Source organism: Tinamus guttatus, unplaced genomic scaffold, assembly GCF_059628265.1.
Source record: "Tinamus guttatus ecotype Peru unplaced genomic scaffold, ASM5962826v1 Tinamus_guttatus_pri_ptg000211l, whole genome shotgun sequence".
NCBI lineage: Eukaryota > Metazoa > Chordata > Aves > Tinamiformes > Tinamidae > Tinamus > Tinamus guttatus.
The window spans coordinates 6,079,362-6,096,865 of NW_028288745.1; the positions used below are offsets into that span (position 1 = coordinate 6,079,362).

General features: G+C 41.4%; 2 protein-coding genes across 2 annotated transcripts; one reads left to right on the forward strand and one right to left on the reverse strand.

The window, feature by feature from the left end:
* The first annotated feature begins 4,175 nt into the window (after positions 1 to 4,175).
* Positions 4,176 to 6,920, forward strand: MRPS14 (mitochondrial ribosomal protein S14). Its single transcript, XM_088524429.1, has 3 exons — positions 4,176 to 4,247; positions 4,582 to 4,740; positions 6,408 to 6,920. The coding sequence occupies exons 1-3, from the start codon at positions 4,203 to 4,205 to the stop codon at positions 6,588 to 6,590; spliced, it is 387 nt and encodes a 128-aa protein (XP_088380555.1). The 5' UTR covers positions 4,176 to 4,202; the 3' UTR covers positions 6,591 to 6,920.
* A 1,191-nt stretch (positions 6,921 to 8,111) lies between these two features.
* CACYBP (calcyclin binding protein) lies at positions 8,112 to 14,241 on the reverse strand. Its single transcript, XM_010213350.2, has 6 exons — positions 14,127 to 14,241; positions 13,016 to 13,211; positions 12,211 to 12,307; positions 11,532 to 11,631; positions 10,274 to 10,368; positions 8,112 to 8,420 (listed from the first exon to the last, which is right to left on the reverse strand). Exons 1-6 carry the CDS (start codon positions 14,145 to 14,147, stop codon positions 8,261 to 8,263), a joined length of 669 nt encoding a protein of 222 aa, XP_010211652.1. The 5' UTR covers positions 14,148 to 14,241; the 3' UTR covers positions 8,112 to 8,260.
* Positions 14,242 to 17,504: the final 3,263 nt, after the last annotated feature.

Below are 17,504 nucleotides of genomic sequence, written 5' to 3' on the forward strand. Positions count from 1 at the left end.
AGCACACCATCATAAAGCCAAAGGAGGTTTCTTGAGGAAGACAAGACTAATAACAGACATTGCAAAACATGCCAGAAAGTCCTTAGCAAGTTCACAGAATTGGTGCTGGAGTCCAAACAACTATTATTTACTCTGTTAACTTTTGAGAACAGCAGTAGGAGACCTGACCAACCCTAGGAAGGGGGCACTTAGGTTCAGGAGACACAAGCATTACTGATGGTAAAGATTCATCATCATTTACCCTGTACCCTCACGCATCTGACACACAGATGTCAGCTGTACATTGACATACTGTTTAAGCATAGAGATTCGCAGCGTGAGAACAGGCAAGCGCATGGTAACAGCCTGCAGAGAAACAAATGCATCTGAAAGGCTCATGGAAAATCATGTTCTTGGCTGCTGAAGACATAGCAGTACAGACACTGATGAACCGCCTCAACCCACAATTAACAGGGAATCATCAGACTCCTTACATCTACCAAGACTGCAGCTCTCCTTTTAGCAATAAAGAATGACAGGAGTCAGTAAAACTGCAGACCAAAACTCATTCCTAGGAGCTATTTTCATCCATCCACAAAAAAAAAAAAAAAAAAACACACCCAAGGGTCAAAGGATGTACACAAAATGATAGCAGGCCTGTTCAGCTGCTGAGGAGTCTAGCCAATCCTCCTGCCTATTCCTCCTACTTGCATATTTTTAATCAGCAAGGCATTCAGTTGAGACTAACTACAGATGTTAGAGACTTTCCATAAACTGTATTTAACTGATTGGATTATTCGTCCTTAATCTCCACAGTGAAATTAACACTGTTGTTCCTAATGTCACTTGCTTTAGAAAGCTGCACAGTAGATTACCTTTTTTTCCTGCGATATGTGTATGTGTATTTAAATCTAGCTCTGATATTGGTAGCATGTAAAATACATCCAGGGGCTTCTAAAGAATTCATTTGCTGTAATTGCAATTTGCTGTAATAGAATGCTAGCCAGCATTCTATTTTCCACGTAAAGGAATCTTTAACCATTCATTTAACCATTAATTTAGCTAGACTGTTTCTTTTGAAGGTGCCTTTTATCATTTAAATTTTTTATTTCCAGACTGATTGAACCTTACCTAAAGAAGTCTGAGTTGATTTGAAATAATACAAAAAATAATAATTTTTTAAAAAGTCAAATAAATGCTATGTTTCTAGACTCACCTGTATATTTATTTTACCTTTTCTTTCATGCTAACTCTTCTACACAGTCTGGTAAGCAAGGTGCAGTGACTGTACATAAGTGAAGGAGAGCTTGCTCCCTAAATCCAACAGAGTCATTTGAAAAAACAGAGATGCTGGCTAGGATTTTCACATTTGTTATTTACCATACATATGCATTTTGTAGTAAATTACCTGCTTACTACTGTTAAAACAGTGGCTTTCAGTTCTATTAAGGCAGTCTTTCCTAGAACTAGCCTTTGCTGTTGCCTATATATAGAAAACCTGCTCACAAGTTTTGTAGTATCTGTGTTTGATCAGTTTGTTTATCCACCGAGTATCATTTGTATCAGTACTTGTAAAATTATTAGCTTTATTATGAAACTAGCAATATATTTCATGTTACATAGTATAGCACTTCTACTGGCTTCCATCACTGAGTGTGTAAGAAGATGCCTTGATAGAGTTCTTGGGTGAGAGGATACTGAACTGTTATTTTAAGCTTTTGTTGCAATTCTGAGTGTCAAGTTCCTAAATAATCTTGTGTAAACAGAAAAGGCTTTTAAAATAGCCAAAGGCACACACGCAGAATAATTAAATAAATCAAAATCAGAGCCTAAAATACACATTATAAGGACCAAACATTCTAAACCAACTAATTTGTAGGTTTAACCCTAACTTTAAACCTAATGGCAATGGCAAAACTCCTGCTTGCTTAAGCAGATATGTGGCTTCATCCTTGTTATTTGCTTCTTCAGAGACAACATCTTGAGAAAGTTCAATTCCTTCAGAGTGGAGTGACAGAAAACACTACACAACACACTACACATTTTGAGTAACAATACATTTGCATAACAATTATTGGTGTTTGTGTAAGGCTTTCAAAGCTTTAGTGGACACATACAAAACTGGATAACCTTTTCATTCTAAACAAGAAGTATCTCAAAAGACTTTTCTCACCTTTCAATAACTTTGAGCTGTCCAGTTCAGGGTCCTTCAGCAGCTACTTGCAAAGGCACCTAGAGCACCCCAATAGGCCACCACATCTTCTCCTCTTCCCAGTCCTACTACAAACACCACCCATCCTTGCTAGTAATTTAAGTCCTCCTGACCAGATGGAAGGAATTAATAGAGACCTCTGGGTGTTTCCCTCCCGGGGGGGGAACAGATTTGGTAGAAAAACCCCACTATGTATTAGCCTCACAGACCACTAGGAAAAAAAACATTTCCTATTCATTTTATCCCCAATTTCTGGTCAAAAGCCAGAAAGTCTTTCCAACTCTGTAAACGCAGCAGCAAAGAGGACAGAATTTTTTGCTGAGACCCACATATGGAGACAAGCACTTTCAAAGTATTAATTATCTGAAATTCCAGTAGTCAACAGAGCAAGCAAAAGCAAAAAGCCTTTTAAAATCACCAGTAGTTGAACACAACACTGCATTTACCTGTGACAACACTAAAAACAAAAAAAGCAAAGAAAAAAAAAAACCCACCCCCCACCCTGTGGACCTTAAAAGCAATGGCAGTATTTTAGTCTAGACTCAGTTCATAATGGCAAATGCCCACAGAGCAAGACCCCTGAAGGCAGTTAGCACCTCCATTAGCAAGAAAGCCAGAAACTGAACAGGCTGGAGAGAATGACCTACTTACTACCTCTAGCACTAGTCTCTTTTCACTGATCACCATTACCAGTACCATCCAAGTGAAAAGTAACTGTGCCACCTGCTGCTGGGGGTGGTATGGAAAATAAAATTTGACTGTGTTAACTTTTATTTTTTTCTAAATGGAAGTACATCCTGAAAGGAATCGTGAACCTAATAAAATGCCCGGCACACAGCAATACAAATTGAGAGAGACCCCCTTTTCAAAGGCCCAGGACCATATCCACACAGCTTTTGAGCATCTCCAAGGAAGGAGACTCCTCAGCCTCTCTGGGTGAGTGGCTTTAGTGCTCTGTCACCCTCATGGTAAATAAGTTTTCCCTCATGTTAGGCCACAGGTTTCTGCTAACACACTGCAATGATCAGCATGTGGGACACGTGGTTTTGTGAAAAATGGGCCTGGAACACAGTTAATCCTTCAAACCTCCCTCATCATATTTTCCTGATGGAACTCCATGCTCTGTCATTTTTAGACTTCCCTCTTCCAACGTCTGATCCATGTGGTCTGCTCCCAAACTGATCCTGCGGTTTCTGCAAAAGGTGCCTGCTTCTCTAATGTAGGTTATTACTGACTCACATCAGCACTGGGACACAGCCCTTCAGTGTGGTTTGGGCCTTTCTTTCTTTTCCACCCATAAAAAGCACGAGAAATTAAGTTTTACCATAAAAGGAAAGTCCTTGAGAGCCACCAGTGCCCCCAGTCTGAGCCCACCAGGGAAGGGGAGAGCACAGTGCAAGCAAGGGACATCCTGAGTGCCCATCCTTGCACACACAGCGGGGCACTGCCAGGTGCCCTGTTTCTGAGAAGAGTTGCCCCAAAATCCCACACAAGAGGTTCATCTCTCTCAGCACGGCAGGTCCTCTCTCCTACAGCTATGCACCATTTCCAACGGGCACTGACGTGCATGTGAAGAAGTTGAACTTAAAGGCTCATGGTTTTATTTCACCATTCCCACCATAGAAGTTGCTTTAGGTAGGATCAAGGTAGTGGAAAAACACACCACATGAGGCAGAAAAAAACATCTATAGAGAGTAATGCAGACTCCCTGCCGTGGAGTCCTGAAAACACGAGGACACCTTCACATCTTCTGGAAACATTTTTCAAAGATCAAAGAGATCGGCGCTAGCAGTAACACTCTCCGCATACGGAGCCTGCAAACAGAAGCAAGTAAAAGAAGAAGAGAAGGGAGTAAAACAAAAGAAGGGCGCGATCCCACCACTCCGCCCCGAGACATTCCCGCCCCGTCCCAAAATGGCCGCCCCGCCCCGCGACATTCCCGCCCCCGTCCCAAAATGGCCGCCCCGCCCCGCGCTGCGCCCCTCCCCTCGCCTCGCCGCGCAGCGACAAGATGGCGGCGGCGGCGCTGTGCTGGGCGCTGCGGGCCGCGCGGCAGGTAGCGGGGCGGCCGGGCGGGCTGAGAGCGACCCTCCTTCCCAGCCACCGCGGGGCCACCCCTGCCCGGCAGAGCCGGCTGCGGCGGGGGGGGAAGCGGCCTCTGGGCTGCGCATGAGGGCAGGGGCGCCGCGAAGTCCTTGAGAGGAGGCGGGCGGAGGTGGGAGGGGAGCGTTACTAATGGCAGGATAAGGTCGACGTTAGCTGTAGCTCCTGCAAGACACATTTCTTTCTTGGCTTTTGTGGAACAAGTTTATAGGAGTAATTCGTATTTGAAGTGGGCAAACAGAACATGTAACTGCTTTCATATTTAAGCTTTTTAAAATTATTATTAGGTTTTACCTGCATCGTGCATAAGGCAAGTGAGGGGCTACTATGTGGACTGGAGGATGCTGCGGGACATCAAGAGGAGGAAGCTGGCGTACGAGTACGCGGACGAGCGACTGCGTATCAACGCCATCCGGAAAAACACCATCCTGCCCAAAGAGCTGCAGGTAGGAGAAGCTGCCCGGGCCTGGCTGGCAGTGTGCTCCATGGCTGGCACCACCCTCACTGGCCTGGGCTGATAAAAACGTTTATACATGGAAAAAAAAAAAAAAAGTCTGATTTAGAATATATACTTATCATCACCTTTATAGTTTCCTAGACAAATCAAGTATTTCTCCTCCCCCTATTCACTTAAAAACCTGGAAGCCTGATTCTGCCAAAACTAGTTACTAGCTGTCAAATACTTTTTCTAAATTTCTTTGATTTTACTTCTTGCATGAGTTGCAGGCATGTAAAAGCTGTATTAGGTAGGTCATGGCTTAAATGTACACACATTCATTGTCCTGTTCGTGGCCTTTCTTAGGAGTAGTTGCAGGTATCAGGAATATACTTTAACATTTCTGAATGTGTTAGCACTGACCACGCTTAGTTGTGGAGAGATGCCTTCATCCATAAACAGCCTGAGAGAAAGAGCATGAATCTGCTTTTCTGTCCTGATTTTACAAAACTCTTGATAAACAATTTGTTGCATGTTCTTATGGGAAAAAAAAGGAATCACCACACATTTTCTCTGAAAGCACATTCTGCTTTCTTTATAAAAATTAATCAATTCTGTAGGTCAAAAAAAAAAACCCCTGCAGGTATGTGGCTGTACTAAATAGACTGTGTATGTGTGTATATATATACATACACACATACACACCCATGTACACAATATATACAGAAGATATTTAGCAGTACAAAAGTAATTGAAATAAGACTTTTAGATAAGAAGTCCTACTCACTTTGTTGAAGTTGAAAGGCATGTGGGTGACTGTCTTGAGCTGGTATTCTTTAAAAGTGAGAATCCCTTTCAAATATATTATGGCTTTCAGCATTTTGGTTTAAAGTGTGTTGGAAGTCTGTTCAGCAGTTCTCATGCAGCGTAATGGAAGCTTGTGTAACCCAGCATCAGATCTTTCTTCTACCTCCAGTTATCCTTCTGTGACTTCCTCATGTGACTGAACCCAGGATCTTTTGAGCCCTTCCATTACTATTAAGGCTACAGCCATTCAGGACTCTTACCTAAACTCAAGTGTCTCTCTTTAGTATGCATTTTCTTTGGTCTTGTTGAGCTGAAATTCCCATTGTTGCTAAGTGGCGTTTCCTGAAAACATGTACATAGGTTATTATTAAGCCTTAAGAAGGCTAGAACTCTACTCGTTCTTCTTTAGTTTTTTTTTTTTGTTGTTGTTGTTGTTTTGTTTTGTTTCCTTGTTCTCCTCTCCTTACAGCTCCTTCTGAAGTGAGCTACATAAAATCGTTTTTGTTGGCATCAAAACATGCATTACTGGGCAAGTCAGTTAATAGTTTAGCTCATTTTAAAGAACTAACCCACCCTGGAAACAGACAAAGCCAAACGGATTTGAATTAACAGTCGATGCTCAATGCATAGTAAGGTCAACTTTTCAGTTTACCAAGCAGATAATTTTGCACTGTTAGCATGCCCAAAAAGAATCAAGTGAGGAAGACATGAACACATTCCTTACCAAATAGTGAAGTGTAATCAATTAAAAAGGAGCTTGTGGTCATACCTGTTTACAACTAACTTTTGAGGTCTGGAAATATCTTCACCCCGCACCTCTCAAAATGCTGGACAACATCCTTCAAACTCTATGCTGTGATCTTGTTTTAGGAAGTGGCTGATAAAGAGATTACTGCCTTGCCTCGGGACAGCTGCCCTGTGAGGATCCGGAATCGTTGTGTCCTGACATCCCGGCCCCGAGGGGTGAAGCGGCGGTGGAGGCTCAGCAGAATTGTTTTCCGTCACTTTGCTGACCATGGTCAGATGTCTGGTGTACAGAGAGCTATGTGGTAGATCACTGCACAGGCTCATGTTCAGCCAGAGGACACCAACGGGCCCAGTTTGTGTTCAAGTAATGAAAGCAAGGCCATCCTGTCTAGGAGTCCAGCATAAGTATCAAACTAATGTGGAGAGGAAGAGAAGCTGTACTCATTTGTAAAATTCATTTACTGGGTTGACTGGTAACAGCTGAGTGATGGGTGGGGGGGGAAAAAAGCATAACTGCACTAAGCAAGTCTGTGTTAGAGGCAGGTTTATTTTAAGACAATTACTACCTGATTGTTGCAGAACTATGCTGAGGATTGTAAGAAGGACAACATTAAAAGTAAAGATATATAGCACAAAGCTCATTCAAGCAGTTTGTTTGGCACAACACAGCAGGTTCACCATGGTGACTTGGATAAAAGCTTAAAAGAACTGCAAAGAAAGAAGGATGAGAATGAACTCCAAATGAGATAGATACACCCTCAAGTTTAGATACTTTTGCAATGCAAACTTATTAACACGTGGATAAAGAACCTCTTGGTGTGCTAATATTTCTTCTCCTGCTTGTAGCACATACCTTGGTCCATGGCTGTAGAAATAAGATAATAAAACAAGTCCTAGTCCAGGCCACAATAGGAAAGTAATAGGAGAGCAAGGAGGCTTGCTTAATTCAGTAACTACACCATCAAGAGAAGTGATAGGAAGCAGGGAGGAAGAAGAAAAAAGAAAGCCTGCTGCCTAACTGTACATTTGCCCTCTATTCTTCCTCAGTGCAGGGTACTGGAGGGTAAACAGCTACTCTGTCCCCATGAGAAGGGTTCAGAAGCAATAAACAGGCCAAGTAAAGCCTCAAATGGAAGATGCAGAGGCAGCAGTTTGACAGTAGCCACCTCCCCAGGTTAGTCCAATTGTTGAATATAAATTACTTCAGCATACATCTTAGTTATTACCTTAAAGCCCATTAAAGTTAGACAGGAGATAATGGAGGTTGTCTCCCTTACATACTGGCTAGATCCAGGGACAAGTCTATCCTGTATCAGCAGCTCTGTGCTCTCCTGTGACTGCCCCACCTTGAAGACACCACACAGAGATCACAATTAGCATAGGGGCTAAAGAGTTGTTTTCACTTTCAAAAGTCATAAAGGGGTTAAACAGACAGTACTTTTGAAGAATAGTTTTGGAGAGTAATGAGGTTTAATATCACAGCATAAAGACCATAATATTTCAGCTCAGCTGTCGAGTGCCCTGTCCTGGCATGGCAGTTCTGATTCTTCAGCATTTCTCCCCTTGTTACATATCTTACAGTTCAACATGCTATCCCACATGGAATACGACACACACTTGTGTAGACCCTTTAACCTTAGGTGGGTACAGCTGTCATCTGCAACAAAGTGACCTCGACCCATCTTGGTTTAGGATTCCTTTTCTTTTACATTCTGTTTCACAAAAGTCTTCACTTTCTTGTTGTTGTTGTTGTTGTTTTGAAGGAGGGGTAAGGATATAACTATGCTCCACTCTTCAGGAAATGGGGAACCATTTGACTGTAGCGAATGCTTTATAAGCTATTTTATTTAAATATTTTCTCCAACCTGAAATGGAAAATGAGTGTCTTTGCTTGGAAGAAGGTTGTGTAAACAATGATTTTTGCAGAACAGGAAGTCTCACATGGAAGATCAGTATTAAGGCGGCCCTCAGTACTTTCAAAGATCCATTGGTAGGTCCCCTTTGGACTGTTTTTCTCTGCTTTCAACCCAAGCCTTGTTGATGGTGCGCTTCATTTCATCGTCCCCTTCTGCATACATCTTTTTCAAAAGGCTCATAAGCCCTTCACTGGGATCTGAGGTGTCATAGGCAGCTTTCCTGCAAGACAGATGCACATGAAAGGCCTCGCATATCTCACCACTCTGCACAAAAATATAAACACTAGTATTTGTTACAACTATGTGGTAACAGTAGGAATTTTGCTTTGGCAAAGTCTTGAGTCTATGGAAGTCTTTAGTAACACCTCATGGCTTCTAAGTAGGGGGAGCACCTAAGGGGGACGTTTAGCATCAATGTAAGTTTATGAAAAGTAATCTATTTACAACTTTCTCATCAAGGATGATGGGAAGCATTTTGCAACAAACATGACCCTTGGAACACTACTGAAAATTAATTTTGGGAAGCAGATGCTGAATATAACAAATCTGGAAACTACTAACATCTGTCTTTGCAGTTACGTGACGTTTAAAAGAAGCAGAAAAATGACCACACTGAGCCACCTAAAGTGACCACATCAGAATATTTGCAATCTAAAAAGCATTTTCTGTTTCATGATCTTGAGGTCATCTCCAGATGTCAAAGCACTGATTTTAATAGCTATTCTTCAAAATAATTTTCTCAACATATGAGGGCAACTGACAAACGCTGGCACCCACATTAATACACGCATCCTAAGCATCTGAGTAAAACATGTCCCACATTACCAGATGACTGAATATTGTCATTTCTGTCAAAATTTTTAGGACATTTTCTTCCTCTTAGGATTTTCTAAGTTCTCCTTGGTGCTAGAGTAGCTACTGGAGTACTGAAGGGTATCTGAAAAGCAGCATGAAGATTTAAATAGATCAGCAGAGGGAGCAAGTTCCCCCTGCACAGGGCTAACAGTCAGTCTCCAAGAGCTGAACATGCAGAATTTGGAAGACATTTTCTCAAGTGCCATACATACAACACTGAATAAGGATGCAATACTGATTATGAATGGGCTAGCCATTGTAGGCTCTTCTTTACACAAGATAAAGGCTTAACCTAGAAACTCCATCCCTCTAGCAACATGCACTCGTAGCCAAGTCACTTTGATCTCCAAAGATACAGTTTGAGAGGGGAGGGTAGTTTTGCTCTGGATTCAGCTCTGGTTGTTAGAATTGACCAGTTTTAGCAAATCATCCTACAAGCACATGCTAAATAATCATTGTAGGGTGCTTCAGAGATTTGCAGGACAGAATCACGGGAAGGTGAATGCTTCTTGGATGCACACATGCTCTTCTGGATGCAGACCCCTCACAGCAGGGAACAGAGAAAACCCCTCACGACATTTACCATCCTTTCATATCTGGTCTCTACACTGCTTGCATGATTGCTGCCCAGCACTTTAAGCACACTGATCTAAATCGGCTTGATATTTTATACAATGATTCAAAATAACCAAAGGCTTATTTTTGCCAAAAGGATGATGGGACTTCTGTGCAAATCCTTTACATGCAGATGCAACAAACCAGTAATTATTTCAACCACCGTAACTCTGGGAAAAATGTATATATTTTTATAGAAAGTAGGTACGCATACACTTAGCCTAAGAAAAGTAAAGCCTGTTAGAGCAGTACCTGCAAGGGATGCAGCTGCCAAAATATAAATGATTCCTTAATTGGTTAAATACTTTTATCACTCTGTGCAGGATCCTATCGGCCTTATTTTCTACAATGCAGCTTTTGTTAGCAATAAAACAGTAGAAGTGGCAAACTTTGTAGCTTGGACCATATTTTTTTGCATTGCCAGTGACATCAGTACCAAAAGAATCCCAACCTAACAATTCTCAAATATCCTAAAGGCTCCAAAATGAGCAATTCTTGCAGTTAAATTGCATAATCAATACAGCCTATATCTACTCTCTTCATCATTCTTATATTATTTCAGTAGAAGCAGAAAAGGAAGGTTAAGCGAGGAAAGACACTTACTCTTTCTCTTTGCTTTCTTTTTCCACTTGCGTGAGACAGTCCCATTTTTCCTCACGCTTCTTCCTACACATCACGAGGATCGTGTCTGTCTTGATCTGCAAGTAGAACACAAAGACATGAATACAGAATACTCCAAAAGAGGATGCTATAACCACAATGAATGAGATTAGCCATTTATATAAATCTCCTATCCTCAACTCCTTGACACATTTATCTCAGCTATGTAGAGCTTATGTAGAAGTTAATATGTACAGCTATAGGGTACCAAGCACTAACCTCACTGTGGTGGCACAATTATGTCTAATACTAATATATGCTAAAACAGCAGAACACCCAGCACTGCAGAAATAGACTGACCATTCAGGAACTCTTATAGGATGCTAAAGCCAGCTATGACTGCTTCTAAACTGTGGGTATATTTACCTTTCAAAAGAACTGGAAAATGATCATTTTAAGGCCCAATAAAAAGTGCATTAAAAAGACAGAAACTTCATACGCCAGTAGAAATCTGGAGATGTAAGACGGGTATGCACTTTAGATTGTCATGCAAAGTGAAGTCCTGCCACCTTCAGTTCTGCTGTTTGGAAAAGTCTACAAGGTCAGTAAAGGCACCCACTAAGTTCAAGTACAGACCCCTCCCAATTTATTTCTCTAGGGATAAGAAACTAGTTTTGGAACAGTGCTTAACCTTTGCCTGTAATTTGCAAGCACATCGCGAAGCCTGTTGAACTGACTGCAACCCTGCCACCCTGACCTGAATTCTCCTATAGACCATAGCAGCCAAGATTCTGCTGGAGCTTCAGCATAATTGAGTAAGTACATGGCTACTGTTTGCTTTCATATTCTGCTAAAAGCTACCAGAGCATTGCCTTTATTACCTTGCCTGTTTTATTTACACTGTCCTACTTTAAGACTCAGCAGAATTTGGAATAGAACCACTGTTTCTATACATTCTATGCCACAAAGTACAAGTGGCAAATATTTACAACTGCACAAGATATCTGACATGTCTGTCCCTAGACACAGAAAGCTGCTAGAAGCAGTACAGTAATACATTATTATAAGCTGCAACCACCAGCAATAAAAGTGTTCCTGGTATTTAATGATGGAGCAACATACCGTAGTGAAGACAGAGGACGTTTTAGACCACAGACAAGGTATGGCATCACACATATTTACACCACCTCGAATTTACAACTGTGGTCAAGTCTGTAGTTCTTGTAGTTGCAAAGATTTCTTTGAAGATGCTTAAACTCACCTTTCTCGAACTGCCTTCCATCGAGATGGGTTTCAGAAGGTTGTTGAAGGTCATGGTGTAGTTCTTCCCATTCAGATTCTTCACTAGCAGATCAAATGACCTGGAACAAGAAAGTGAGGGGAGGAAAAGCACAAACAAAAGTTCCAAGCAGTGTAAGACTATTCAGCCCTGTCATCAAATACAGTGTCTGAAAACCATTAAGCAGACATATTTCTTGGGAAAGGAAGCCAATAGCCTTTCAAATCTTCAATAAGATTTAATACTGTGCATTTAAAATGACTCATCCAGGGTTCACAATAAATCAAGATCTTCAGTGCTCTAACATCTACTTTACAGAGCTCTTAAAACCTTGGAAAGGATGAGGATTCAATTCACGAAATTTCAGTTCTATCACCATCAAAAATAGGTCTGACATTACATATGCATCAAGCATGGTGAGGCATATTAAAATACTCTGACACCCACTAATAAGAACTATTCCTAAATATGTGCTAAAATACTCTTAAAAGTTAGTACTTTTAATTTGTAAATAACTAATGACTAATACTTTCACTAAAGTTAAGGCTTAAAAAAAAAAAAAAAGAGAGAGAGAGAGAGAACAAAACTGAATACAACACACTCCTGCGTTGTTATACACCCACAGTCTCCCTCCTGGCTTAGTGAAGAAACACAAACTCACCTCTCTGTGAAATTCACCTGCACATTCTCAGCTGGGAGCTTCTGGACTCCATTTAAAGAGATGTAAATTTTAATAAACTTATCTGACTGATCCCAACCTGCAAGTGAGAAAGAGCCCGAGTTCTAGTTTTCCTCAAAAAACTTCATCCATTCCATTAAAACAAACAAACAAACAAACATTCCCTAGCAATGATGATAACCATGAACTGTGTCTTACTGAGACCATCTTTGGACGAATAACATTAATTCATTACTTTTTCTTAACAAAGTTCTTCTTCTCTTTAATAATTGATGACAAAAGGATGTCCTAGTATGTAACTCTGTTCTATTCCTGGAAGGCCTGAGGAAACCAAAAGCCATATACGAGCTCAGGAAAACGACGGCAGCTCCATCTGAGCTGAGGGAGCTAGAAGTGCCTGTTTTTTTCTGCTTTTCCCTTAGCCCACTTTTTCTTAAGCTCCCCACACGACAAGTACCTTGAGCAATTCCTTCTCCTTTTACCTACATGGCGAGCAGAGAAGCCAAAACTCAGTCTTACACTCTTGCTAAACACTGGCAATGGAAAAATACTAGTATGGACACGAAACAATGTGTCTCCTTGTTAAAGAAAGGCTATTACACAAACAGAATTAACACACAGTGGGTTGGGACAGCAAGCAGGTAATAGCTTTTTGGTGGGGTCTGCAGTATGGTACAAACATTTGAAAATTCTTCTTTATAACACTAAGACTCAAATTAATACCACCCTGCATTCTATTCAAAGCAGAAAACTGGCCTCTATTATTTGCATACAAAAGCAATCTTACCATAGTTGTTTATTTTCACTGTATATCCTCCAAGCGATGATTTTTCTTCTTCTCCTGCATCTGCCTTCAGCTTTGGTGGAGGCTGATTTTTGATTTCTAACTCTAGCTTGTGTTTTTCAGTCGTGAGGACATCGTGAAGTCGCTTTCTGGTGGCTTTCGTAAGCAATTCTTTAACCTCTTCCAAATCTTTCTGTAACTGATTTAAGAATAAAAGATCATACAGAAATTAAATTATACACAGCTCTTTTTACTCAGGTTCACAGTGCAAGGCTCCTTCACTTCTTCCAGTTTTGGATTCAGACTCAGAAAGTCAAATTACACATTCCTCTACACTCTCTTTAACATGAAGCCATCCATCTGTCCTTTACTCCAGGGCCGCTAAGGTTTGAACTTCTCTGTTTCCATCATTGAACTTTGATCAGTTAAAGAAAGAAACAGGTAGAAGTTTAACATTTGGAGCACAGTGTCAAAAATAACGTTAACAACCACTTTAAAAAACATACTGTATAATCACAACAAAAGCAACCAACAGAACTCCGCAAAAACCCAGGCTGAAGACTCAAAAAAAAAAAAAGTCAAATGTAGGTAAAGGTCTCCTACGCCCCCAATTACACACTATCTATCACTTGCAACCGTTACATCCATCAGCTGTCTAAAGCAAATGCAACATCTCCTCATACGTTATTGAACTACTTTCACCCTCATATTAAGACTCCTTGATCTAAGCCCTAGCAGACATAAACCAAAATACTCCAGAAGAAAACCAAAATAAACCAGAAGAAGTGATAAGAGGCTGACAAGAGGCTATGCCCCCTTTTAAGACATTTATTATAGAACTGGGCTATTGGGGTGGTTTAGAAACCAGATATCGGCTAGCTCCAGAGGCTGAGGCCACCAAACCCACTGCTGGCTCCACAGCAAATGCTGTCCCAGCACCAGTCCGGCCACGGCGCTACATTTCCTTTGGCTCGCCCTTTCTAGCCCCATCCCCATCGCGCTCTAGGCCTAAGCCTGAGCCTCCCACGGCCTAGTGCCGGCTTCAAGGCAAATGCCCCACACCCAGCCTGGTCACAGCGCCCCATTTCCTCCCGCGCGCCGCTTCAGCGCTCACCTCCTCGCGCACGGCGGCCATGGCCCCGCGGCACGTCTCGAACCTTCTCCGCTTCTCGCCGCGCCGCGCCGACCGCGCGCCTCACGCGCCTTCCTCTTCCGGCACCGCACAGGGGTCGGCGGGCGTGGCTGTGGGAGCGTGCGTCACGCGGGGCGGGGCTGAGGCGGCCGTTAGGCGGCCGTTAACGGTCGCGAGCGGCCGTGGAGGGGCGCGCTGTCCTGAGTGAGGTGCGGGCTCGGCTCAGCGCGGCCACGGCTTGTGCTGGCCGCTGAATTCCGCCTCAGGATGGCGCTGAGCAGCCTGGAGGCAGCGGTGCTTCGTGTGCCTCTGCGAACTGGGCGCGCGTGGGCTACGCGGCTGGACAGAGCTCTCCACATGAAGCTGCACTAGCATCTGAATGCTGCATTTGCCCTGGTTGGAAAGAAAAGTAAGCCTGAAAACGCTCAGTTTTCTGTGCACTTTTTAACAAGTCGTCAAGCGCAGCCCCTCTCGCAAGTGAGAATCACAGTAGTCCCTCAGGCAGGAAGGGGAAAAAACAGCTAGAACGGGACCGGGAATTTTCCAACTCAGCTGAAAGTGCCCAGTCTAGTCTCTGGATGACAGGAAATCACGCAGTACATTGTTTTTCGGTGGCTATCAGCTCCAGAGACAGATAAGAAGATTCAGAATGACTTTGAAAGAAAGAGGCCCCCTCAGCTGGCCTTTTGCAGCCTGCCCTGCTGCTTGTAGGCCCTGACCAAAACTAAGGGCAAACAGTCTTTAGATAGTGATTCGGAAGTGATTCCACAGCCATGTCTTATCTGGTGTGATTAGTTACAAATATTCATCTTCAGCTTTTCTACACTTACGCCTTGATAACACCAGTTGCTGTGTGTTTTTTCCAGTTACACAGCAGCACTGGCTGTTCATATAAATAAAGAAAAAAATATATGTATGTTATATATATATGTATATATACACACACACACACACATATAGCAACTAGATCAATTGTTAACATGGAAAAATCGCTTTATGAAGCTTTTTTTTTTTAATTTTAATTAGAAGTAAATTTGTAAGGAAGCTAAGTTTCATGAATATTTTATCTTTTATTCTCTCATTTTCTTGCCTGGCCCTAATTCTCCATTACAGATTTGGTTTCTGTTTCCTGCTGGTACTTCCTGCTCCCTGATCCTTCTCTTTTAGACATATCATGGCTTGCTTGCTTGTTTCTCAGCTCTTATTTCCTCATCTTTTATATCAAAAGCCTTAAGGAAGAGCATATTGATCCATATGTTCCCTATGTTGTAATCCTCAGACTAACATTAGGAAAAGAGGACCCACATGACTTATTAGCTGTCCAATATAACGTCTGTCAGATTCTCATAGAACACGTTTGAAATTAGCTGTGTAGCGCTCAGGCAGTTTGGATGCCTAGGCTGCTAAATCACTGTGTTTTACTACAGTAGTGCTGCTTGAAAATCACCAACTTGAGTAAACTATGTCTGAAGACCTGGTACAGTAGTTATTTCTTAGAACAGACACATTTAAACTGTTTTTAAGCAAGTAGGTTATGAAAAGAAGCACCTTATTCCCGTTCTGTTTGCATTTCCATTTATTTTACAAGGCATCATTCACACAATGATAACAAGGTACTGATCCAAACAAGTCTGTAACATTTAAAAAAGTAAACATTTGTTGTGACCATGTACATTAAATTGCACTTTTAATAACAAGCATTACACTTATATGTCCATATTATACTTTATATAATGCATGGATTTTTTTTTTTCACAAGAACTGGCAGTACTGGATTGTTCTCAGTTAAAGGGCTCGTGCCATAATGCTTCTCTCTTTGCCTAACCCATTATGCAAAGTGCATCTTTTTGAACTAGGGGCATGCCCAGAAACAAACTTTGCCTGAATAACTTAAAACCTGGAAAATGTCCCTGTGCATCACAGCTTTGAAGCTGCTTTTTTCTTCAGTGTTAGGAAATGCATCAACCTTGAATTACTGAAAGGGCAGGATCTGACTCCAAACTGTATCCACTTAGATCCCTTTCTGCTGTCACTCTCTTTTCGCTGTTTGAACAAGTCATAAAGAATCTTCTTTATGTGGAACAACACGTTCCAAGAGAACTCCTGGTAGAGCTTCTGAAGTGGTAGCCCTGGGAATTGCTAGAAGGAGGGAATGGGCATCAGGAGGAAAATCTGAGAACATCTGCTCTTGTTTTTATTGGTAGTAGCATCCATGTATTATATAAAATACAAAAATAAGAGAAACTGAAAGGAAATTAGTACAGCCCAGGATTTTTATGGTATCAAATCACAAATGAAATTTACGATACCAAATCCTTTTGATGTATTTATCTCCTTGTTATTCAGTTTCCTATATATTATTCTATATATAAGATATAGTTTTCCAAAGATACATATATATTCCTTTACAGGTTAAATAAAAGCAAGTCCCACTGAATAGGAAAATAAGAGAAAGTAATGTTCTAACTTTCTACCTTTTCTTTTTAAGGTAAAAATAGCATGAAATACATTCAACAGCAAAGCAGTAGAAATGCAGAAGAAATGGAGAGCCCTGTATTCCTGGAGGAAAAATCTGTATGTGTTAAGTCATGATTCTGAAATAAATTAATTAGACTTCTGAGTTGGGAAATATATGCTCTTGGTCAATGCTGAGAATTAATGATCCAGGTCCAAATTATTTGAATTTCTCTCTAAATGCCATCTGTGAATTAGCTCAGTTTTGAAGGGTGTTCTGATGTATATCTGTTCTAACTTAAAGTCCAAAAATCAGTGCTTCATTGTGTCTCCCTTTAGTGTTATTTGGCAGGAGGTAATGGGACAGCTCCCAGTAGGATATTAGCATAACAGACAGTAAAAGAATTTAGTTCAAGCCTTTGTGTTTGCCAGAACGAAGCGATGTCTGGTTTTGTGTGTACTCACAACCCTGGATATACAGTGTTACCCATCTTGCAAAGCCCATCGCTTGTACAGCAGCCCATGCTGTACAGCAGCCCAGTGCTAAAAGATGGTAGCTGGTCAACCAGGAAAACAGTCATTTTGCCGTCACATACAAACCTCTGCCCTGACCTTCACATTCTGAAAATGACTTGCAATACATTTTTTTCTCTAACAGTTCAGAAAAAGTATTGTATAAGAAAGTTTCTGTTTGCAATGTTAAAGATTTTTAGAGTTACTAGATTATGCATAAGTGTGCCAAATATCCCTGAGTCTAACAGCTTTATAAGTAAGAGGTATACTTCTCCCATATATATGAGTAGTTTCATGTATTTCCATGCAACTACTATAATAAGGAAGGGAACTTGGCCATACCAGTTTCTTGTGGTGAACTGTGGAAATGCATGACTTTCTTATCTAGTTTGT

What these genes read in the sequence shown, in the direction of transcription:
- MRPS14 (XM_088524429.1), top strand. Translation starts at nt 4,203, where the DNA reads ATGGCGGCGGCGGCGCTGTGCTGGGCGCTGCGGGCCGCGCGGCAG. An exon ending in CGCTGCGGGCCGCGCGGCAG is followed by an intron (nt 4,248 to 4,581) that starts GTAGCGGGGCGG and finishes AATTATTATTAG; the next exon opens with GTTTTACCTGCATCGTGCAT. An exon ending in TCCTGCCCAAAGAGCTGCAG is followed by an intron (nt 4,741 to 6,407) that starts GTAGGAGAAGCT and finishes ATCTTGTTTTAG; the next exon opens with GAAGTGGCTGATAAAGAGAT.
- CACYBP (XM_010213350.2), bottom strand. Translation starts at nt 14,147, where the DNA reads ATGGCCGCCGTGCGCGAGGAG. An exon ending in AGTGAAAATAAACAACTATG is followed by an intron (nt 12,308 to 13,015) that starts GTAAGATTGCTT and finishes TCTCACTTGCAG; the next exon opens with GTTGGGATCAGTCAGATAAG. An exon ending in CAGGTGAATTTCACAGAGAG is followed by an intron (nt 11,632 to 12,210) that starts GTGAGTTTGTGT and finishes TTCTTGTTCCAG; the next exon opens with GTCATTTGATCTGCTAGTGA.